This window comes from Panicum virgatum, chromosome 9K (assembly GCF_016808335.1).
Source record: "Panicum virgatum strain AP13 chromosome 9K, P.virgatum_v5, whole genome shotgun sequence".
Taxonomy (NCBI): Eukaryota; Viridiplantae; Streptophyta; class Magnoliopsida; order Poales; family Poaceae; genus Panicum; species Panicum virgatum.
The window spans coordinates 47,047,420-47,071,427 of NC_053144.1; the positions used below are offsets into that span (position 1 = coordinate 47,047,420).

General features: G+C 47.7%; 3 protein-coding genes across 3 annotated transcripts; 1 reads left to right on the top strand and 2 right to left on the bottom strand.

Annotated features, from left to right (window-relative positions):
• Window positions 1-1,415: 1,415 nt before the first annotated feature.
• On the bottom strand, window positions 1,416-3,998 carry LOC120651750 (proline dehydrogenase 1, mitochondrial-like). The gene is made up of 4 exons (XM_039929360.1): window positions 3,236-3,998; window positions 2,092-2,758; window positions 1,755-1,995; window positions 1,416-1,660 (listed from the first exon to the last, which is right to left on the bottom strand). The coding sequence occupies exons 1-4, from the start codon at window positions 3,737-3,739 to the stop codon at window positions 1,612-1,614; spliced, it is 1,461 nt and encodes a 486-aa protein (XP_039785294.1). The 5' UTR covers window positions 3,740-3,998; the 3' UTR covers window positions 1,416-1,611.
• Window positions 3,999-12,357: 8,359 nt separating this feature from the next.
• LOC120651751 lies at window positions 12,358-16,274 on the bottom strand. The gene is made up of 3 exons (XM_039929361.1): window positions 16,059-16,274; window positions 13,496-15,328; window positions 12,358-13,029 (listed from the first exon to the last, which is right to left on the bottom strand). The coding sequence occupies exons 2-3, from the start codon at window positions 15,317-15,319 to the stop codon at window positions 12,700-12,702; spliced, it is 2,154 nt and encodes a 717-aa protein (XP_039785295.1). The 5' UTR covers window positions 15,320-15,328; window positions 16,059-16,274; the 3' UTR covers window positions 12,358-12,699.
• Window positions 16,275-19,445: 3,171 nt separating this feature from the next.
• LOC120651752 (probable calcium-binding protein CML31) lies at window positions 19,446-21,695 on the top strand. The gene is made up of 2 exons (XM_039929362.1): window positions 19,446-20,119; window positions 21,567-21,695. The coding sequence occupies exon 1, from the start codon at window positions 19,579-19,581 to the stop codon at window positions 20,047-20,049; it is 471 nt and encodes a 156-aa protein (XP_039785296.1). The 5' UTR covers window positions 19,446-19,578; the 3' UTR covers window positions 20,050-20,119; window positions 21,567-21,695.
• The last annotated feature ends 2,313 nt before the right edge of the window (window positions 21,696-24,008 follow it).

The window sequence follows — 24,008 nt, forward strand, 5'->3', positions numbered from 1 at the left end:
GAGCTTCATCGTGGCTCTGTCAGGTTATGGAGAACAAGCTCGCCCAAACTAACATCACCACCACCTCCAACCCCAGGTTTCCTGTCGATGACCCTAGCCGCACCACCTTCTAGATAGAGGTGTCCGCAACTGGAGCCTTTGTAAACATCGTGGCTGAATCTCCGCCAATACGTAATACCGACCGTCCTGTTCCACCGGATGTAGGATTATACAGATATGTATACTTACATTTTTAATTTTATTCCTGAATATGTATTATTCTATTACATGATTTTTAAATAAGTGTAGACTTTATTTTAAAATAAAAAATAAAGTTTTCTTAACTAAGTATTGAAACTAACGAATCCTAAATATATATATAGAAGAATATGTTCTGCAAGCTGTGTTTACTTAAATACAATTTTTAGCTTTTTGATTAAAATATACGTTCCGTGGTTCATCACATATTTCGGGAGATGTCATGGCAACTCCTAAACTTTAGTGATAAGCGAATCGCTGGTTGGTTGTCTTCGTCAAAAATTGAATACATCATAGTGTAGTTGCGCTAGCCAAATTTGAAATATAACTAGTTCTTTTATAATATGATATTTAAAAATGTTGTCTTTCTATTTTAAGTAGCGATGATGATATTTTTGTTTAAAAATCTTTTATCTAGAACCATGATTACAAGAAAAAAAATCTATATATTGATTTTATATTATCTTGAAGAAGTACATATCTATTTGATTTTAGTAATATTGTAAAATCATGGTATGAGTTGGAGGGAGGAATACGGTATGGACTTATTCGGTTGGTGGGGCCTGCGCTCAGATAAAAAGGATGGAAAAGTATTACATCTCTGCTCCCCGAGTGCAGAAATGCCGAGACAGAACGATGGATGGGGGGCAGAGAAGCAGGCTGACGGAGCTCCTGGGGGCTGCGGCAGGTCGGAGGAGAAGCCGTCCGTGGAGCTCGGAGCTTGAGAAGACGTGGACTGACTGAAGCGGAGGAGAAGCAGAAGCAGCGGGGTATCCTTGTCCATGCGGACATCGATCCAGCCAGCGGGACTCCGTTTCGGCTGCTGTGAGCTCCATCTGGCGAGCCGCTTCTGTATGCTCGATGTTTGTAGTTTTGCTAGCAATCGTCACTAAAAAAGCGAATCAATTTCTCCTCATGTAATGAGAAATATCTCTCATGTAATGTACATCTCATTTTGTTCTTGAGGCCTGTGGGCGGTGGGCGCGGCGGGGCATGGAGAAGGTAGTGGAAGATGGTGGGCAGGCGACATGGTGGCAAGAGCCGCTGGCCGAGGCGGAGTACGGCTAGACGGAGGATTGTTGGAGGAAGAAGATGATCGGCAGCGGGGGAGAGAGAGAGGTACCTGCGGTGGCTCAGCTCGGACTCGCGCGAGCGAGAAATAGAGGCCTCCACTCAAGTCGTAAAGATGGCAAGATAATCAATTAATCCCTCGAATAATCCTAGAAGAACATTGTTCTATTCATTCAATTATTCAACGAAATCCAGGATACATCAATGCCTGAAGACCGAAGGGTGTATTTACAGCTTCTAGCCTTCAACTCGCCCTTGTCCCAGCAACCAGCTTCACAGCCTCACAGGCTCCGCAAGCTCGCCTCACTCACGCCCCACCACCGCAGCCTTGACCCTCCTCGCCAGCTCCGTCCTGCACCAAATCACGAAGCAAAGAAAAGGAATCAGATCACATCTGAATAACACAGGTTCATCTTGCGGCAGAGCGATGCGTGCAAATGCCGTACCGGAGCAGCTGCCTGTCGAAGGAGGAGGCGGAGAGGAGGCCTCTGTTCTCCTCGGCGCGCCTGATCAGGTAGGGGATGATCTGCTCCACCGGCCCGTACGGCAGGTACTTGCTGACCTGGAACCCGGCGTTGCGGAGGCTCAGCGACAGCCCGTCCGCCATGCCCATCAGCTGCGCGAACTGCAGGTTGCGGTCGCCCTTGGGGATCCCCAGCTCCAGCGCCTGCGCCGCCGCGAGTTGCCCTACGGGAGACGGGAAAGATTTCGTCAGTCGGATCGGCGCTGCTCCACTGGGCGAGTCCGCGTCGCTCGTCGCGAAACAGAGCTCGGACTTTTTACCTGACTCGATGTTGTGGGTGGCGAGCATGACGGAGGCGGAGCCGCGGCGGACGCGGTCGAGGAGGAAGGCGGCGCAGCCGTTGTAGCAGTCGTGGGTGTCCTGGATGCTGCCGTGGATCGGCGACGGCACGCCGAGGGAGGCCGCGAGCCGGGTCTCGCGGGTCAGGTACGCGCCGCGCACGACCTTGAGCCCCAGGCGCACGCGCTCCCGCTCCGCGGCGGCCACCATGGCCTCCAGACGGTCCCGCGCGTCGCGGAGGTACGCCTGGATGGTGCCGTGCACGATGGGGCGCTCGCCGTCGGCCGCGCGGGCCTCGCCCTCGCCGTTGAACGCCAGCGCGCCGACGAGCGTGAAGTAGTCGATGGCCGGCTGCACGGTCGCGTACTCGGCGTCCACCAGAAGCGGGATGCCGCGCTCCGCGCACCGCGCGCACACCGCCAGCAGCCGCTCGTGCGCGAGCTCCAGCTCGCGCTCCTCCTCCGCCGTCAGCGCCGGCGGCTCCGACGCGGTGAGGTAGAGCGGGCTGGAGTCGGACAGGATCGGGAACGAGTGCGCCTTCCACGGCAGGCTGAACGACGGGTGCTTCTTCTGCCACCGCAGCAGGTCGCTCGCCTTCTCCAGCAGCGCGATCGGGCACAGCGCCGTGATCTTGATGCACACGCTCGCCTGCGTACGTCAGCAACAGATTAAAGACGGCTCTTAATTAAGCCTGACTAGTACTGTAATTCTTTGAGGTTTGAGGTTAATTAACCACAAATCCGTGAGGTTTAACGCGCTGTTAACGCAGTGATTAGGAATGTCTAAATAAAGATCCCCCGATCGTGTGGTGTAGGGGTTTTGATGTGAGCGTTTGGGCTGGGAACGAGCGGTGGAGACGGGGCAAGAGTGACATGCTAAAATCAGGTGCTGGTTTTCAGGGCCCACGAGCAGTGACCGAATCAGCACCAGGCAGCTAGACAAGCGGGCGATTCACTAGGGAGTCTACTACCAGAAGATTCCCACGGAATCCGGGGGTCCACTCGCGCAGGCGGCAGATGGCACCGAAGATTCCGTCCGACGTGGCGTCCTCCCGTCCCCCCGCCACGCAAGCCGCAGAGAAAAAAAATGGAAGGGACGGAAGAGTAAGCGGCGACGGCGACTCACCGAGCCCGGCGGCAGCGAGGCGGCGACGTCGACGGCGGCGATGAACCCGGCGGCGTTGCGGTCGCAGGCGTGGCCGTCCTCGGCGTCCTCGATCCCGTAGTCAAGGATCCCGCCCATGCCGCCGCGCCAGAGCCGGCGCACGACTGCCGCGGCCTCGTCCGCGGTCTCGCCGGCGCAGAAGTGGCGGTACGCCGTGGCCCTGGCGGCGGCGCGGCCGAGCGCGCTGCCGGCCACCGCCGGCGACCGCAGCGCGGCGGTCGCGGCGTCGACAAGCGGCCCCACGGAGAGCGCCTGCAGCGCGGCGAGCGTGCGCACGAGCGCCGACGTGGGCTCCCCGGCGAACAGCCGCCCGGTGTCCTCGAACCCCAGCACCCTGCCGGCGGCCCTCTCGCACGGCGCCGGCGCGGCCGGCGGCAGCGGTTCCGCGGCGGCGACCGCCTCCGGGAGCTTGGCGGCGGCGAAGGTGGACAGCGCGCGCTTCGAGACGCGGGAGGCGATGGCCATGGAAGGTCGGGCCTTTGCCGGATCGGGCCCCCGAGGGAACGGGACGCAAGCGAGGGCGCGCGGCGGCGGCGGCGCTTTCCCGGCGACAGAGAAAGGAGAAAGAACGACGCGCTTGTGTGGAAGCTACGGAAGGCAGGGTGTGGAGGAGGACGCGATGCAATGTGGGAATCCCAACCCGGCGCGGCAGCGGCTTATATAAACTCAGGAGAAAAGGCGGCTGTTTTCGTCAAGGTCCCCGAGGAAAGCTATCAGGTTTAGGTGAATCCAGGAGGGGTGGCCGGGACGGAGTCGGGGATGAGCTGGAAGCCTGGTAGTCAGGTGGAACGAGAAGCGGGAACGGGGCGGGGTGAGTCAGCGCGTGAGGCCGGCAGCGCAACGGGACGGGGCGGGACAGCTAGCGGGCCGCATGGAGCCATGGGCGGGCCGCGAGATCGCAGGCGGCGGATTTTCCGTGGGAATTTTGATGTCTGACGCGGATCCTGCGTGGAGGGATCGCGTCCCAGCTGCCCTAACCAAACCATTCTCAGGTCCTGTTTGGTTCCAAATTTTTTTTTGTTCCAAATTTTTTTCAGAAGTCCCTATCACATCAAAAGAAATCTTACTATTTTATAATATTAAATAAAATCTGTTTATAAATGTTTTTTGATAGCCGAGTGCTAATTCGCGAGATGAATCTAATAAATCTAATTAATTCATAATTTGATACAGTGATGCTACAGTAACCATCCGCTAATCATAGATTAATATACCTCATTAGATTCGTCTCGCAATTTAGCCCAAAAATTCTACAATTAATTTTTATTTAATACTTCTAAATACAAAAAAGTTCCAAAAACTTAAAAAAAGTCTCTGAAACCAAGCCCTCTGTCCCCCCGCACGCCACGCCTCTGGTCTTACCTCTCTCGTCTCTCCCCTACGCCCGCCACCAACGTTGCAAAGCTTATAAAAAAACGTTGCAGGGACACTGATCATGTGAGGCGATCGGACGCCATTAGGGGCGAGAGATCTCTCTCGTGGACCATGACCACCTCATCAAGATAGCATAATCATGAGACGGTCCGTACGCCCGAGGTAGCCTGGGTCCAGCAATCGTGCAGCAGCAGCAGGCCCGGGTGAGCCGCGATACTGACAGCCGGAGACAGCAGCAGCCGACGGCTCTGCTTGTTACAGCGTGACAACGCGGGGTAGTTGCGGCTGACGCGGCTATGTCGACGGCGCTAACGGCAAGGGCAGGACTGGCACGACTGTACGAGTGCTCAACACCACTAAGCCTAACCCCAGTAGAGGGTTTCATATTGATGTTTTCAAGATAGCCACATAAACAAAAAAACTATAAAACAATGTTGAAACCACCTCTCCCAATACATAGTTTCATATTGTGGTTTCATAGGATCTATGCTGCATTTAATTTTAAGACTCATAGAGTGTTGGTATTCGTGTAGAGAGAGTTTCATCTAGATGAAACTAGTTTCTTCTCTTTCTTCTTAAATTCTATGTCATGTCATCATATAATCCTATATAACATGCTAATTAATGTATATGAAACTCTCGTTGGGAGTGGCCTAAGTCGCCCGGGATTAGAGTACGATGCTATTACTAGCATCAATAATTCTACGCTTCATCATCAACGAGTCTCGCCGGCCGACTGATACCGCCGCTTGATGAATAGCTGCACAACGTGGTCTGACTATGCGAAGGCAGCAACATTCAGAAAAGTCAGATTTTGACCGGGGGTATATTCTAGGAATATCGCGCGGGTTCCTTTCCCGGGGAAGCACGACTGGTTTAAGAGCAGGGTTTACCTTTTTGTTTTTTTTCCGAATCCCGCCGTTTGCCGGAAACGAAATTTCGGCCGAAATTTCGCCGAATTTCGCTAATTCCGAACGGAAAGAGAATTCAAATTCAAAAAACGAAATTTCGGTGAATTCCGACCGAAATTTCGGTGATTTCGACCGAAATTTCGGTGATTTCGACCGGAAAATGATGTCCGTTGTGATTTTCGTACTGTTCCCGAGGTCAAATGAAAAACTTTTGAATACCAACTTTGTTCAGTTTTTCGAGATCTACAACTTTTGTTTCAGGAACTTTTTCATTTGAGCAATGGTTTGAAAGTTATTTAATTATTTCAAAAACTACCAATTAAAAGTCTTGTCATTTCATGTGACAACTTTCATTTTCTCTCTTAGGCCTCAATTGGACTTTTATTATTCTTGTTATGGCGGATATTCCTATAAATTTTTAGGGACATTAGTTGATCCAATTGAAAGTTGTTTTAAATCCAGGACAAGCATGATTTGAATTGGTTATCATTTCATGTGACAGTGTTTGAATTTTTTGTTTGATTCAATTTGTATAAATTCATGTGACAGTGTTTGAATTTTTTGTTTGATTCAATTTGTATAGAGAATTGTTAAAGCATTCTGAAAGGTGTGTTTTCCGGCAGTTTTCCAATGGAAAGTTTTTCCCTGCTCTATAGATGGTGACAATTCTCTTGTGGCCTAAGATTTTGGTCACATGCATGCTGTGGATGCAAGAATTTGACCTTCTCTTCTTATCCTCGGGACTGGAATGGCGTCGGAGGAAATTCACTGGAATCAAGGTTACAGTCACCGACCTACTATTGCAATGCAAAGCTTTCTTCCACGAAGTGGGGGCAGATCAAAGGCCACAACTGACTTAATCTGCAGTTGCCAATGGAGAAGAATTGCCAATGGAATTTAACACGTATCAGCAATGGCCACAACTTCAAAAAAAAAAAAAAACTCCCAAGTCTCCACAGTTACCGGCTACAAAGCTAGAAGAAGAGCCAGATCGAGGGTCTGGTTAAGAATAATAGACTACAGCAGACAGAGGGCTTTAGCTGCCATCTCATTCGATCTCACCGCTACATACAAAAGAAAAGAGCTGCTAGATGATAATATAAAAGCAGATGCAAAAGGCAAAAGCGAAGCAAGATTGACGACGAGCCTAATTGGACAGCACGAGGAAACCAGATCTACTAGTCTACTGATGAGAGTATAGTCCACCCGGGCCGGCCGATGGATCATCATCCTAGTTGTAGGTATGCATATGAAATTGAATAGGTACCTCACCAATATCATGATAAACCAAAGTCTAGTTGAAGTCGAGGGGAGAAAACAAATTTTTGCACATGAAATGACGAGTCATTCAAATTACGGTTTCAAATGTTAATTTTAGCCTAGCAAATGATCTTAGATTTGAGTGTGTTCTAGTCCTATTTGCTTAGAAAAACACCTAGTTTTTTATCATATTTTTTACATATTTTTTTACAAATTTTTTTGAATTTTTGAATTTTGAAACGAAATTTACCGAAATTCCACCTCCCGGTAACTACCGAAAACGAAAAAATACCGAAATTTCGCTGAAATTTCACCGAAATTTTGAACCCTGTTTAAGAGCCGTCAGTTTTCCTTCATCTGACGGCTGCTGTTGTTCAAGATGGTAGTACCATGCAAATTTTCAGGCGGTGTCAAAGTCTCGTGGATCTCTTTCTTTTTCGCTTTCGCCTCCCTTTCCTTTTTTTTTCTTCCTCGGGATCATCCGAAAATCAATGTGGGAATGCTGAGGTGGCTACACACGGCTGGTGTGGAGTAGTTAGCAAAAGTATACTCTTTCTATTATTAGATTTGTCCTAAGTCAAATTTGGCAAATTTGGATTAAATTTATAGAAAGAAATAATAACATCTACAATACCAAATTTGTTTCATTAAATCCACCATGAAGTATATATGTTGATAGTGTGTGTGTTGAATAATATAGTTGATGCTATATTTTCCTATATATTTGGTTAAAGTTAGTTAATTTTGACTTAGAACGAACCTAATACGATATGTAAAAAAAATGGAGTATATAGCAGTAGTAACAACACTCTATATGTAGATAAGGCCTTTTTTTTTAGGGTATATGTAAGACCTAACCAAAGGGTAACAGCTTCACAACCATTTTACATGAAAGGGATCATTAGTTATTTATTACTACATGGCTGGTCGGAGAGGAAGTGGGAGAGGGTTAATATTTCAAAATGGAATAGATATGATATGTGTGGATTGCCATGGCCCGGATGGAGTAAGAAAGCAACAAACACACGCAAAAGAAACATGACTATATATAAAACGTGAATCGTCAATTTCTCGAAGATTTCCACAGCATAGCTTAGGAGCACATTGATCATACGATCTTCTTCTTAGGACTCGAACGGAAGAAACACTAGTTTAGAACAATGCATCACGTAAACCAATCCACCCGCTCTCGCACAAAGAGAAAACGACAACAAAAATGGGTCGCGCGCTGCGCTCACTCCGATCGGTTGAAATCACGTTTCATTTGAAATCGGAGGATTCAAAGTGCAACATCCTAACATCATGATGGAATAATGACACTATGACTATTGTTTTCTTCCCTACCGCTTGGCATCTCGCCCTTTTTCCCTGCCCCTAGCTACCTCCATCACTAGATATCCCCGATACAACTTCCTCCATACCCGGCGATTCCCAATTCTTAACCTCGCTCCTCAAGTGGTGCGTTCGTCGACCCGTTGCCTATTTTTCGTGGAACGGAGGACTTGGCACACTTGAAATGTGCAGCATGGCTCTTATATTCGCGCGGCAACGCGCAGGACTTCACAAATCACAAGACAGTACCAGGGCGCCAGACTACCGGCCGGGGTGTACTCGCCGCACGGGTAGTCTACAGAGCGTGCGTGGGCAGGGGCGCACGGACGGCCGACCAGCCGACGACCACTCCAGAACAGGAGCAGCTTGCAACGGGAGACCACCTGCGCATGCCTCCTCTCCTCTCACCGCCGGCTGCCGCCGACTGGCAGTGCGGCGGGCCCGACCCGGCGGACCCCCAAGCGCGCCCGCGCCGACGGCAGCTAGCTGGATCTCGCCGGCGAATGGACCGCTTGCTTTAACCAGCCAGCCGGGCTCCAAAAAGACATCAGGACGCCTGGCCCACCAACCCGCCGCGCCATTTACTCCCCGCCCGATCTGAGCCGCCCGCTGCCCATCCGCGCCGTACGACGCGCACCCCTCTGACAGGCACGCCCGGGCCCACCGCTCCTCCGATGACGGGTGAAAAAGTTTTTATGAAAATTTTTTGCCCTTTTGACCATTAATTAGAGACATTAAACAAAGTCTAATTACAAAACAACTTCCACAAGTATGGTATTATAGCATGTCTTGTAGCTAATAAAATCTTTGACAACATGATTAGAGAACGATTAGATGTAGTTACTGTAGCATCACTGTAACCAATCATGTTGGAACCTGACTCATTAAATTCGTCTCGAAAAATTACACCCATCCGTGAACAAATTTCACAAATAAATTTCATTTAATATTTCATACATGCATTCATTTTTTTACTTTTTTTTCACCTTATGAACCAAACATGGCCACGGCGCGGAGCAGCGCGGCCGTCGCATCAGAAAATGGGGGGGGGGGGGGGGGGGGGCGCATGATCGATCGCGTGAGTGCTCGCCGCCGACGAGCCACGGCCGGTGGCGACCTTGTCTGGGCCCCGAACAGCGCACCACAAAACAGTAAACAAGTGCATGGCCACGAAAACGAGGATCACGCGCGCCGCTGCCCCGAACGAATGTGTGCCTAGAGCCCTAGACGGGCAAAGAGACAAAGGCCGGGCGAGCTGTAGCAGCTTCCCCATCATCTGACGTCGCGATCGCCATCGCTAGCTGCCAGCCTGCCACCGACTTGCTCATCGGCAATTATTTTCTTTTGGGTACGAGACCTTTATTTTCTTTTGGGTACGAGACGTGACGCTGAGGATGCGGCTTCAATTCCGAGCTAATCTTGTGACCAAGTGGTTGTGGGATCGATTGATTGGAGTCTGCATTGGGACTGCCCTTAAAATCATGTTTAGATCCAACTGTTAATGCATTAAAATGCAGTGCAGCGAACATGAGTGAATAGGATGAGGTAAAGTTTAGTCAAGATTTAAAAACCTTAGCAAAGACGTACTCCGTCCAATCCCCTTTATACGATATTAAAATTCAAACTCTATGATCTTTGACCAATAATTTGATCAGCAATTCGTTAACTACTCTTTAGTAAATTTATAATCATAACAGTCGTAGTATAAATTAAATAAATGGTCAAGGTATAATTTAGGAGATCGTGTCATATCAAACTACGCTTTATAAATTGGGAACGTATCTAGTGCAAACCACAACCTCCGTGAAAACCAGTGCAAACTACGACAAAAAAGTCTTCTAAATTCACCAAAAAAATCACACATATAGATGATAAGATGATACACAATCTTGTAAAATATCTTGTCCAAACTCGACTTCATCTGTGAGATATAAAAATAACAAATTTCTAACAAATCATCTGGACAGCTTTCTGACTTGAAATTTGTTATTTTTATATCTCACAGACGAAGTCGAGTTTGGACAAGATATTTTACAAGATTGTGTATCATCATATCATCTATATGTGTAATTTTTTTGGTGAATTTAGATGACTTTTTTGTCGTGGTTTGCACGGGTTTTCATGAAGTTATGGTTTCCACCAGATATGTTCCCTTATAAATTAGAGCGAAGGGTGCAAGTGGCAATAAATGTTAAAATTTAGCATTCAACTTTAACTTCTTAAAAAACCCCTAACTCGCTTTAAAAAAAACTAACTCCGTGGCTCTGACGCGATCATCGTGAAACGTCGGCGCTAAACCCCGCGGCGCTAGTGGGCAAATAATGGGAATAAAGAAGCTTATCTGTCCAGCGCATTCGGCCATGTGAGCCATCGAGCAGCAAATCCTATCCTGTCCCGCCGCGCAGCCGTCGGAGTCCCTACCCGCGACAGCGACGACGCGGGGGGTAAGCTAGCTGCGGCCGGCGTTGCCACGGCCGGCCAGGCCGGGCGCAACGGCACCGCGCGCCGCGCGGTTAGGTTTCCTTCCCCGTCGGGCGCGCGCGGCGGCGGGGGTTGGGGTCAACTCGAGCGTCTTCGGCACGGCGGGTTGTGGCGTGCTGGACCGGGCGTTTCTCCCACCGTCTCCGGCGAGGGTTGTTCGGCGGCAACCAACTCCCGGTGAGAAATTTGGAGGATGGACGGCACCGGCGGAAGGAAGCTTCGGACGCCGCTTTCGGCCGAGGATCATCGCGCGTCAGCCGTCACGTCGACCTGTGGCGTGGCCGCGGACGCGAGCGCTGGTGGTGCTGTGGGCACGAGGCGGAAAGCGACAGCGGGTTTGTCGCGAGGCCCAAAGACGCGGCCGACGATGTTGGGCCGCGTTTTTATCTGACTTGGGCCTCTCTGAAACAGTACCGGCGTTTAGTACAAGCAGGCCGAAGCACGGGAGTCTCAAAAAAAAAAGCAGGCCGAAGCACGGGATGGCTCATCACTGGGCCTACTTTGCCGAACACAAAGAAAAGGAGTGCTATCATCCATTATCTTTTTTGGAACCAGAGTGGTATCATTGATGATGTTGCCAGCCATTCAATCATTCGTTCTGATTTTGCTGGGCAACCAATTACATTCACAAGTCACAGGTGATAGCTACCACGTGAGAGTGAGATATCTATGTGTACTCGCCCTGTTTAGTTCCCAAAAAATTTTACAGTACCCATCACATCGAATATTTGGACACATACATGGAGCATTAAACGCAGTTGAAAAAAACAACTAATTACACAGTCTAATTAATTAGCATGAGATGAATCTTTTAAATCTAATTAGTTCATGATTGGACATTATTTGTTAAATAACAACGAAAGTGCTACATTGTCAAAACCCAAACATTTTCGTGAACTAAACAGGGCCAGCAGATTAAATGGACAAACATGATTGAGCAGCAGATTAAATGGAGTTGCTGCAGGCTTGCAGGGAACGCAGAGGCAGGGCTCGGAAGCATGGCCTGCCCGGGATCTTGCTGGCCTGTGGTCAATAAGGCCAAGCCTGGGTCAAGACTGCAGATGGTCCAACCTGTCCTTGTCAGCTAATGGCAACGGATCCATGATCCATCCATCCCTAAATGCTTGTCCATCTCCTGGAATCACCAGATGCTACAAGTCCCACTAACGCAAGCAGGCGAGAGCAGCTCGTTTTGCAGATCCGACCTCAGCAAAAACACAAATCCAGGCGAGAGCTAGCTAGAAAGGTGCGGGGCTGCGGGCACATGCAAAGTTGCAACTCTGAAACCGAACAAGCCTACCTCGATGCCTCTGCAAAAGAAACATCTTCGGACTGGCAACTTTAAACAAGTTTGAAATTCTCCTTCAGGGACCCAACTCCAAACTGCTTAGGTGGCAGTATCAAATTTGCACCCAGAATTCGAAGTGCGAAATTGGATTATGCCAATCAAAGAAGAAAAAATGAACATACAAGAACCAGGAAATGGTCATATTGTGTTTACTGGCGCGGGTTTAGCTTCTATGAAAAGAGTAAAGTATCACATACCCTGCGGATACACCAGTCTGCCAACCAATGAAGGAATTGAAATGGGCATGGTGCGAAAAGGAGTAATTTTCATCATTGTACATTTTTTGCCAGTTCAAATATACCTTTACTTTAGAACTTCTGAAACAATCACCTGTTGCATGAAGAGTAAAATAAAGATTTTAGTTCCAAAAAGCAGAATTAGAACAAGAAAAAATGCACTTGCAAAGACAACAGATCAGAGATTCCCAGAATGTTTTTACACAGGAAAAATGGCTACAATCTGGTTTCTTTATGCTCTTGTTCTTTCAGAGCTGGCTCATACATTGTGTATTCTCTGGTGGATTACAGCAATAATCCATGCCCTCCCTTGGTTGCTAAAAGCTAATACTACAATTATGAACTACAAGCATCCTCCATCGTTATGAACATGGTTATTCTCCTTTTTATCTCAAAAAAAATGAACATGGTAAAAACTAATGGGAATGTTCTGATTTTCTTATCTTTTTACTCCCATGAGTTACTCAGCTGCTTATTCACATGCTATACTCTTCCCATGGGAGAGAAGGGAGGGTCGATGACAATAGACGGAGGTGTTTTTTCATTCCTGATCTTCGGGTCATTCTTCTCCTTGGTCGTGACCGAATCGATTAACTGCCTCACTTCCTCCTTCAGGAGCATCTTCAGCGAACTGGAGTATAGCTTGCTCTTGAACTTTTCGATACCAATGTCTGAAGAAGCTTCAGAACAGTGAAGCAAAGAGATGCAGATAGAAAACGCCTGCAACGCCGATAGTCGTGCATGAAAATCCACCGAGAAATGCCCATTCCCATCTGCCTTCATCGAAAGGGCAGGGAGAACTTCTTTGTTACCCTGTTCCAACATTTGCAACATATAAATTAAAGATGTCATTTAGTTGACTATAGCTTCAGAATGTAATCGTAAATATTGCGTGTAAATAAAGTTGGTAACCTTGCTGAAAAGCTTTTCAAGGGAGGATCAATAAAGAAAAATCTTTCAATGCAGAGGCTAGAACTATTATCAATAGAGCTTCCTGTCATTATAAATCTATCTACGGTAGCACTTGATATGTTAGCTGATCAAAGGCAGCCATCTGTAAAAACGTGACTATTTGGACATACAAAGTCTTACTTTCTTTCATTATATTTAGTTGTTGAAGTATAAGTGAATTGCCCACCCACCTCTCCCCATCAGCTTAAGCTTTTGGGGAGAGGTGGGCAATTCACTTATACTTCAACATTAGTTATCCCTGCACTGCATAAACTATAAAGCAGTAATAACTATTTATCTGATAAAAGAAAAAAATAATCAGGTGTACCTGAGCAAATAGATCCATAGGAACTTTGCTTTCATTCCTCACAGAATCAGCCCAGTAACTATCATATGCATTGTCAAGGACAACAATTGGGCAAGACATGTCCCATCCGCCACAATCACAGACTCCACCAGACTTCAGACGGTCAAGTAATGGTGATGGACTGGCCTCATCATCCCTTGGTAACCCATGTGCACCACCTGCTGTAGCCGCTTTGATAGTACCGGGTGATGATCCAGCTTTCAATTCTTTGGACTTTGTTTTATGAAATGGCACCTGGATCACGACAGCAGCAACCTCCAAATGAGGATGAAGATCTTCTTGCGACCAAAGACAAGATGTCGATAGATCTGAGTCATTCCTTGTAGTATTTTGTCGCTGCACCAGATCATTTCTGTCTCGGGTATGCCTAGAGACTGAAGTATTGAAAACATTGCGGAACGATGGTGGAATGGCATCTGTGCATTGAATTCTCTCAACAGCAGAACTCCGTCTTGCATGAGCAATGTCATACAAAACAAATTCTGTGGTGGCTGAGTTATTCAAAGTACCATCCTCTTCAATATTCGAGTACAAATAGGAAGACACATGCATCTGGCCCACAATTGGTGGTAGACAACCACGCCTATCCTTGGAGGCCCTTCCTACAGTGCTCGCTCGCTTGCCACTGCTATGGAAAGTATAAATCCAATTCAGTTCATTCCCAGCTTTCCATGTGTTAGCATAAATTGATTCTTCTGGGCCCTTGGTACAAAACTCAAAACCAAAAGCACCATTATTTGGATCCAATTTAATAACAGCATGAAGATGAGTTGGTGATGAAGTAACGGTCAATTGCTGGGCTTCCCCACTTGTCTGGCAATCAAGTGCTAGGGTTTGCTCGGTCCTTGAAATATCACTTAACAAAGATTTGCGTAATCCTCTACTTTTTACTCCAAATGGCGTACTACTAGATTTTGCATCTTCTGTTTCCATCAGAGAAGGATTTCGTTGAGACTTTGACTTCATGATAGGATCAAGAATTTTCTTGAACGGGCTAGATCGAGCCTTTTTGTTGCCAACACATTCTGATGGGCATGTAGCATCAAAAACACCCACCTTCGTCGACAAGGACTTGGGCAGATTACTTACATCTCTTTGATCAGGACAAATATCAACTGACTGTTGACAATTTGATCTTGCAACTTTGATGCAACTGCTTTCTAGCAAATGGGGGGCTGCATTTGTGCATGAACCTTTGGTGGTATCTTCTTCAAGTGAAATCTCCAGGAAACTGTCTGTTGCATCATTTTTCAACAAATTGCAGTCCCTGCGGGGCCTCTCAAGTGTTAAGTCATCCTCAGGAATTTCATGGAGGGAAAGCTTCATAAACTCCCTGGAAGCTTGAAGCATTGAATGAGTTGTCCCCATAGAAGACCTTGTATTGCATGAATAGCTCCGCTGCGGAAAGAAGCTAGCACAACTTGTGCTAGGCTGAGAGGACGAATTGACAACCTCAAAGGATAAAAATGTGTCTTTATTGCTCGAATAATTTATTTTCCTCCTCCCTTGGAGATTCCTGAGTCTGCTAACCTCACTGGAACTCTGATACATAGAGCCTCGCTTGTGCATGATGCTATCTTCCGGGTTTCCATCTCGATATCTTGAAGGCAAACTTTTGCAATGGAAATTAGGAATTCGGTCGAGGCATGGTTCTTTGAATTTTTCATCTCTGCATTTCAATTGGTGAACTCTGCTTGGTTCTGCTTCTCTGCTGCTACTCTCCGTCTCTTCACTGATTGATTGCATGCTTTCCTTGGCTGCACTTAGCCGAGAACGATTCCCCATAGAGCAAACCTGCAAACCAAAACACAAATATAGTTAGCTTAGCTATTTAGGTCCGAAATCTACACTTCTTTTCTTAGGACGATGTAGCGCAAAGCATTGCAAATAGAAGAGATAGAATCACAGAGCCTTCTCTTTTACCAATAAGCCTGTCACAAAATAGCAAAATGGGTGTTGCAATCTGTTTGTGCTGGAAAGCTATTAGATGACAAATACAGCTATAGTTTACAAGCGAAATGTTCTCATCAGAACAGTAAATGGGGGAAAGCGTTATGCATCATTCATCCAACATTTTCTGTCGCTAAATGGTAACAAGACAACCTTATATTCCCCATATACACGATATATAAGCTTTCCCACCCTTAAACAAGAGTCAAAATCCACCAAAACTGCACTCTTCAATCCCACATACATCTGAACATTTCCGCATCCTACTGAACCCGACCATCCAAACAGGCAAGCCCCCTCCCAGTAAATCCAAATACTCGCACTGCCTCATCAAAATCCCAATATCCCATCAGTCTGACCCCGCATTTCTTGTAGAGGCGCATGGATTTTCACCCAGAAAATATGCCCCGCCATCCTCAAAAGTCAAAACCCAAGCTTGGCCAATCCCCAGCGCCCGAATCCCACCCAGAGTGACCGACCTCAAAATCAACACGGCGAAGTAGCAAAACAACATGAATTCGAAATGGAAGCATCTCAGGACCCGTCCCGGAAACTAGTCGAGAAATGCCATTACCTCGCTGAGAACCAGATCAACGCATCAGAGCCGAAGAGGAGGCGGATCCCTCGCGCCCCGTCTCCCGCGCTAGCGCGGAACCAAAACGCATTGAGGTGGGGCGAGTGGGTGGGGTGTGCTCGCTGACCTGCTAGTCTGCTGCTCCCCTCCCCTTGGCGGCTGAAGTCTGGTGGTCCGAAGAGCTCTGAAATCTCCTTGCGAGGTCCGAGCGGGAAATAGCACGAGCTGAAGGGACTGGAGTGGAATATTCCTGGAAGTAGTATTGTGCGGTGCCCACGGCGTAGTTTAGGCGCCTTGGAACAGCGCTTTTGCGTATCTCGAGCTCGAGGTGTCCCCCCCTCCAGCCGTTGCTCATTAAAAAGAATCTTACTATTTTATATTATTAAATAAAATCTGTTTATAAATGTTTTTTGACAGCTGAGTGCTTTTTCGCGAGATGAATCTAATGAGCCTAATTAATTCATAATTTGCTACAGTGATGCTATAGTAACCATTCGTTAATCATAGATTAAGATATCTCATTAGATTCGTCTCGCAGTTTAGCCCCAGGGTTCTGCAGTTAGTATTATAATTAATATTTATTTAATACTTCTAAATACTAAAAAGTCCCTGGGACTTTTTTGAAGTCCTGTTTCTAAACACCCCCTAAGGCCGCCTAGTAAAGTACTAGTAATTACCCCGTGGGAGCGCTAAGCATCTGCCATCAGAAGATTTCGAGAACACGCACGGCGTAGCACTCCATTTCTGATTTCTCCACCCTGATTTGAGCTAGCACACGCGGCGTCACGTACGCTACGCTACGCACGTACCGTAGCGTACTGTGCGGTCTCCACGAGCCGAGTTGAGGCGTAGCGTACGGGAAGCAAAGCGCGTGTGGGTCGGGTAGTCCGGGCGCCCGTTCTCGTGCTCGTGCTCGCGCTGCGGCGCTGCATCGTGGGGCATCGCTCGGTTCATCTCAGGCTTCAGAAGTTCAGGTTCGGACTTCAGAGATTGCAGCGCAGGACACGAGACGTTTGCTCTCGCAACCTCCTGGAACGCTCGATGATGCTGTCTTTCTCCTGGAACTCTCGCAACCTCTGTGAGATACGACTCCGTATCTGCCGATTTCTGGGGCTCTGTGTGATGGAGGGAATCCGACGACCAACCAGTGGTGCCCTGGGTGCGGGTTGAGGCGGATCTTGCCGAGCGCCACTGACACATGGGGAGGCACGTGACGATTGGGTGGGGACAGGCAGCTTTGGGCGCCGTGGGGCTCCACTTGGTAATCCTACCGTGTTTTTATTCTTTTGTTTTTCCTTCCGGCTGACTGCCACGGGCACCACACCACCCCCATCTGCCGCTCTGATCCATTTGTTGTTCGCCGCCGCCCTGTGCTCACTGTTCAGTACACCGACGATGGGTGAGGTGAAGTGCATCTGCTGATGGCAATCGAAGAGGATTGATTAAACTAAGCATCCGCTCGCATGCCACGAAACAAAAGCTTACAAATCGAACCGGCTATTCCTCATTCTCGTTGCTTTCATGCTCGGTCCAACCGGCCGATTCAAACAAAAGCGAGGCACGTTGCGCTTCCTTCTGAAAGCGTCATCGACCCGCATCCGCCGCGCTGCGTGCAAGCATGCACTTTCCAGTTTTTCCCCTACAAGAGCACAAGCCGAGTAACCAAACAAAGCGTCACGGACGCGTGGAGGCTACCGTCGCTTTGTCGCCGAGATTCCTAGCCCGATCCGCGGATCACAAGCTCGGCTTGCCTCTTGTCGTCTCCGTCCTCGACCCTCAGTCAGCACAAGCTGCTGGTAGGGGTGATAATGGACCATGACTCTAGTAATATTTTTACAGCTCAATAAAGTCTTTAAATTATTTAGTTCAAAATTATATAAGATTAAAGCTTGATCTTTTTAAAGCCCGATCCTTAGATTTTCTAGTTCAAAATCTTGTCCCTTTACCACCCCTAGCTGCCGGTAGTCCTGAGATGCTTTCTGCCCTAGTCTCATCTTGCCTCATCTTTACTAAAGCTCGCCGCCGTACAGAAGCTAATTGGGCTGCACTACTAAGTACTACTAGATGGTCGTTTGTTCAACTTCCAATGGCTTCATTGACCAGAAAGCAAAGTACTTGCAGTTTTTGCAAGATGCGTGAATGTTCTCAATCGAAGCTAGCACGCATCGCCGTTTGCAGCAGCACACACCAAGATCGCTAGGACTATAGGAGACATACAAGGAGCACAGCAAGTTCGCCCAAATACTAACTTTTTTTTTTTGAAGGAAGGAATACTACCTTCCTTGTCCGTCCACAGTCCACAAGACCAGAACGCCGGCATCAACAAAAAGAAAGAGAGAACGCAGGCAACGCGCGCGTGGGTTCAGACTTGTCCATCCACAACGCTTGCAAATAACTCTGGGCCTTTTGCTGCCCGCCTGATGGATTGATTGGAAGGCCCGAAACCGCGTTCGCTCACCTTGTATGTTGTGGAAGGTTCCATGGGCCTAGAAGAGCCTACTAGTAATTTGTATGGGCCGTGATATTTCATTAGTGGAATTTGGGTACTCACTCACGTCTCGCTGCGAATTCTAAATCACGTCTCGCTGCGGGCCTCCCTGTGTGGTCCCCGTGATTAATGACGGTGACGACGTGGGCAGCAAAGCCACCGCCGTTAAGCCGGAGCTCCTCTCCGCCACTTTCTGGCCATAAGAATGAGACGAATCGGAGAAGGCACCGCCGGCGGGCGCGGTGGCTGTGACGGTGACACCGCGACGCCGCTCTGCCGTCAGCCGAACGCTCTCTGGCGCTGGCCATGGCGTGGACGCGAGATGGCCCAAATTCACGTGGTTTCCTTTGCACTGGGAACTCGCATATTCCTTGCGGCCTCGCTCCCGTGTTCAGAGCGTTCAAATCAAACCGAAAAGGCACCTCCGAAATCCCAGGCTTAGAGTTCTGAATTCGTTTTGAATGCCTGAAAACTGACGAGTTTTACAAGCGAAAACGTCAGCGACGAAAGGTTGTAATCTAAATTACAAACCGGCGCTCAAAGGACGACGGCGACATGAGAAAGGACGCGGAGCGCTGAACCTGAGCCGACCAACGCGCTGGCCAAGTCGGACCGGCCGAGAACAAACGCCAGCGACGTCCTACTCGGAAGATCCTCGGTTTCCTCCTCCATTTTCCCCAGACCACCCGGCCCCCACGCTGAAAAATCGTCTCATATACGCCACGGAATTTCCAAGTTCCCGACCATTCAAGTTTCGTGCCCATTTTTTTTTCAGCCGACTAGCGTTGAAACCGATCGCCCCCGCCTGGTCGGCCGAAGCTGCACACGCCGTGTGTGAGAAGCTTCCAAATGCGCGTCTGAACATCGGCAGGCGTCTGCTACTGCGAGTATAAAACCACACGGACATGGCCACCATGTTTGGCAGCAATCGAGGAAGACAGAGTTCTACTGATTCGAGAAGCTTCTACGTACGGCCACAAGCCAGCAACCCGCCGAGGCATCTCTGCAAGCGAAGCAGGTCCGATCGAGAGCATGCTGGTTGTCGCGTCGCCGTCGGCGTCGGGCGAGCTCGGCTCGCTGTTCGCGGCGTTCGACAAGGACGCCGACGGCAGGATCTCCGCGGCGGAGCTGCGGCTCTGCATGCGGGCGGCGCTGGGCGAGGACGTGGCGCCCGAGGACGCCGAGGCGCTGGTGGCCTCGGCGGACGCGGACGGCGACGGGCTGCTGGACGAGGGCGAGTTCGCGCGGCTGGTGCGCGCGGAGGCGGCGGGCGGCGGCGAGGAGGAGGAGTGGCGGCGGCGCGGGGGGCTCGAGGCGGCGTTCGGCATGTACGCGGCGGAGGGCGAGGGGCGCATCACGCCGGCCAGCCTGGGGCGGATGCTCAGCAGGCTCGGCGCGCGCCGGGAGGTTGACGACTGCCGCGCCATGATCCGCAGGTTCGACCTCGACGGCGACGGGGTGCTCAGCTTCCACGAGTTCGAGATCATGATGATGAACGCCTGAACAAGATGCGTCCTGCTGCAGGACAGATTGTGATTGTGGTTTCTCTTTCTGGCTTTGTACAGTTTTTTTTCTTTTCTTTTTTAACGAATATGTCACCATTTATGTCATTTCGAGTGATTTTGGTGATCGAATAACAACACAACACTTGGACCAATATGATTGTTAAGATGATCATTCTCAGACTTTTAGGATCAAGTGATGACAAAGAGATTGAGAAAATATGCGTAGCAAGGTCCGAAGGGCCGCCCCTACGGATCAGGAGCACCGGAAGAACCGATGCCTAAGTATCGGTGCATCCGATGCTTGTCGGAAGAACCGGCGCTATGAAGTTTGGTGCATAAGGGAATCGAAGCCAAGTCAGCCTATAGGCACCGGTTGAACCGACGGATCAAAAAGGGGCATCGGTGCATTGGGCGTCTTATGTTCCAGAGACGTCAAGAGCCTAGGAGAAGATTCTTCAGCACCGGTTGAACCGGTGAAGCATCGGTGCATACCATCGGTGTAATGACGTCAGCTGTCAGGAGAAGATTCTTAAGCACCGGATGAACCGGTGATGCATCGGAGCAAAGCATCGGTTCAACCGGTGGTCACTGCGTCAGGTCAGCTGTCAGGACTTCAACGGCTACTTTGGTTTATGAGTGACTGGAAGAACCGACGCTATCCCTGCCAGAGGCATCGGTTCTTCCGGTGATACGCAGATTTTCAGCTAACCGTTGGAGCAATGGCTACAAGACTTGGTGACCTATATATACGCCTCACCCCGGTCATTTGAAGATTACTGGAGTTGCTGGATATCCCACACACACCTAAGAACATCTCCAAGCCATACAAAAGCATCAAGATCATATCCTTAGCCCTTAGCACACTTTGAGAGTGTTGTGTAAAAGATTAGCTCTTAGTGAGTGAGTTTGCAAGGCTTAGAGCCTTTGTGTTGTGGTTCATTAGCGAACCAAAACAAGAGCTTGGTGCGTCGGCACCTTGGAGCGTGAAGCTCACCGGCAACGTCATCGACCCTCCGATTTGGTGTGGAGCGGCGACGACATCTTTGTGCGGGGGACGTGGAGATCCCCATCCTTTGTGGAGAAGCTCTTTAGTGGAACCCGGGGTCAAGGTGACCGTGATTGTGTTCACGGAAGAGACTTGGTGGCCGAGTAGCAATACTCTTAGTGAGTGCTACAACAATGTGGATGTAGGTGTGCTTTTGTGGCTAACCGAACCACGGGATAAACACCCGCGTCAAGAGTTTTCTATCTCCTATCCCGCTCTTTAAGCTTCCGCATTTCATACTAGAAATTTGTGTGTCTTTACTTTCATAGAATAGTTTCTTGATAGGAAAGACTATATGTTGCTAAACTCTTTTGGGATAGGGTTTTCGCACTAGAACAATCTAGTTGCACATCTAGATAGTATGTTTTAGTTTAAGTTTTGTGCAAACTAGTTGGAGCTATAGGTCTAAGTTTTTAGAGTGCCTAATTCACCCCCTCCCCCTCTTAGGGATAGAGCACCCAATTACTTTCACTTTTACAATGGGCTCTCTGTACAGTCCGTAGCTGCTGTGGACATACACTCGGACGGAGGGAATCCATAGTTCATTCATCTTTTTTATTTTTGATAAGAATATGGTTCATTCAATTGTTCATTTGTTAGTTAGCCAAATTACAAAGGCTACTCCGCATAACAAAATGAGAACCCCCATGGCCCCATCCCTGCTCAAATCGGCCTGGTTGTGGCCCATATATCCTGGGCTGTGCAGCTGCAGCCCGCCACAATAATCGGAAGGAACGGCCGAACGGGGAAAATAAACGGATGAAAGTGGTCTTGGATCTCTGGGCTATTTTTTTAGCCCTCCTCTCACATAGCTCTAGAGAAATTAAATAGAAAAGCTATTGTTTGGCTATCTGCAAATAGTCCGCTCAAAAAACTCTCACTCGGACCTTGTTTAGTTGGTGAAATAAAATTTTTTAGGTGTCACATCAAATATTTGACCAGATGTCGGGATGAATTTTCAGACACTAATTAAAAAACTAATTTCAGAACTCGCATGGAAACCGCGAGATGAATCTTTTGAGGCCTTTGACCGCATCATTAGCACATGTGTATTACTGTAGTACTTATGGCTAATTATGCATTAATTAGACTCAAATGATTCATCTCGTCATCCAAACTGTTCAATTAGTTTTATTTTTTTAACTACATTTAATACTTCTAATTAGTGTTGTAAAAGTGTCCAAAAATTTTTGGGTGAAAAAATTTGGGAACTAAACAGGCCCTCAACGAGTGCTATTTGGAGCTATTTTGGGTGGGGCCTACCGATTCTCTCACTCTCATTTTTGGAAAAGTAGCAGCCAAATGCTTGAAAATGTGCTTTTTGAGTCAAATAGCTCTTGAATCCAAACATCTCAATAGTAATTTCGTCCAAAGGCTATTATATTGAGCTAACTTAGCCTTTAAAATAACTCTTGGCTATTTCTTCAAACAGAGCCAGAGTTACGGCCCAACCGCGTCTCTAGGCTGAAAGAGCACCAACACTTTTGTCTCAAATTATAATCTCATATGATCCAAGACATAGCTGATTTAGGGTCGGCTCTAAATTAAATGTTTTGAAAAAACAGTAGGTGTATGCATACAGTGGGTATATGCATGTGAGGGGCACAATGGTATATGGGGTACCGAATTGAGTCATTAACATGAATCAGGGTGACAAATCTTCAAAGGCTCATGAATCGAAAATTTCTCGTGTGCATTCATATGATGAGCAGGGAGAGAACAAAAAAAGATGGATGACGGAAGTGCATGCATGCATATAATTTTAAAATAAAAATATAGTAGTTTTAAAAACGAGGATCGAAATCAAAATCTGATAAAAGTTTCAAAACAAAATCTTATGTCACTACGTTTTAAGGATACTTTTTCGGAGAAAATTCTTTTTAGGTATTCTAATTTTCTTATATGGTAGCAAAAATTATTTGTGGGTTTACAGAATGTTGCTTCGCGTGTCTGAGTTCAGTTAAGTGGGTATTGGTGTTTATGTAGTGAAGATAGATTCTTTGGCATCGTTAGTGGATAAAAGTAAACAACTTTGTTAGGTAGGTGAATGTTTATTGTATGATCAATAATAGGCAACTTTAGAAGTTCAGTTGAGAATTTTAACTATTTTGTTTTGGTATTTTTTGTTATACATAAAACAATTTATTTGTCTTTGAAAAGTATTGTTGAAACATATACAAGTGGGGTCTTATTTTGAAATGCATTCGGAAATTGAATTTAAAATTGCTTTGCATGTGCCACCGCATGTGGGACGAAGGGTAAATTTTGGGTACCATACAATAGCGCAAAAGTATGGTCGGTCGTAATAAAATGATAACTAAAATATATAGATTTATAATAGCTTGACTTTGGACAGCTCTGAAAATTGATTTTCGGATAAAAGGAGCCGGGGCGTATCTGCAAATCTGGGGGATTTGTGCGAAAAAATGGATGGGGCAGGATCGCGGATACCAAGCGACAGCAACCAACAAACGTGATGTGCAGTGCGAAAGTAAGCGGCAAGCAATACGTCGATGACGACTCATGTTTCAGGAGTAATTTGGGCCATGTTTTGCCACAAATTGAGCCAACAATAAACTAAATTTAAATCTCTATATAATTATACTTAATGTATATCTAATATTTTTGGGCATTTCGAATTTGAGGGCCCTATACGATCGCACAACACGCATGTGCCCAAAAAACGGGCCTGAAAGGAGCCCAAGTGGAACTTTCTCGCCACTATAGGCACTAGGCAGCCTTTGCCTGAATCACAACAAAATGTTTGTTGTTCGTGCTTACAGCATAACAACGCCTTTGGATGTACAAGTATTAGACTATTGTGCAATGCTGCTGGCAGCATAAATTGAGGGCTGCTCGGGGTCGCAGGGATCTCCGATTTTCTATATGTTATTCTGGCTGGGCTCCGTGAG

Bases quoted from the DNA above. Each gene is read 5' to 3' on its own strand.
- LOC120651750 (XM_039929360.1), bottom strand. From the start codon at position 3,739: ATGGCCATCGCCTCCCGCGTCTCGAAGCGCGCGCTGTCCACCTTCGCC. The intron at 2,759-3,235 runs GTGAGTCGCCGT...TGACGTACGCAG, and splicing joins CCTCGCTGCCGCCGGGCTCG to GCGAGCGTGTGCATCAAGAT. The intron at 1,996-2,091 runs GTAAAAAGTCCG...CGTCTCCCGTAG, and splicing joins CACCCACAACATCGAGTCAG to GGCAACTCGCGGCGGCGCAG.
- LOC120651751 (XM_039929361.1), bottom strand. From the start codon at position 15,319: ATGGGGAATCGTTCTCGGCTAAGTGCAGCCAAGGAAAGCATGCAATCA. The intron at 13,030-13,495 runs GTACACCTGATT...ATGTTGGAACAG, and splicing joins CTATGGATCTATTTGCTCAG to GGTAACAAAGAAGTTCTCCC.
- LOC120651752 (XM_039929362.1), top strand. From the start codon at position 19,579: ATGCTGGTTGTCGCGTCGCCGTCGGCGTCGGGCGAGCTCGGCTCGCTG.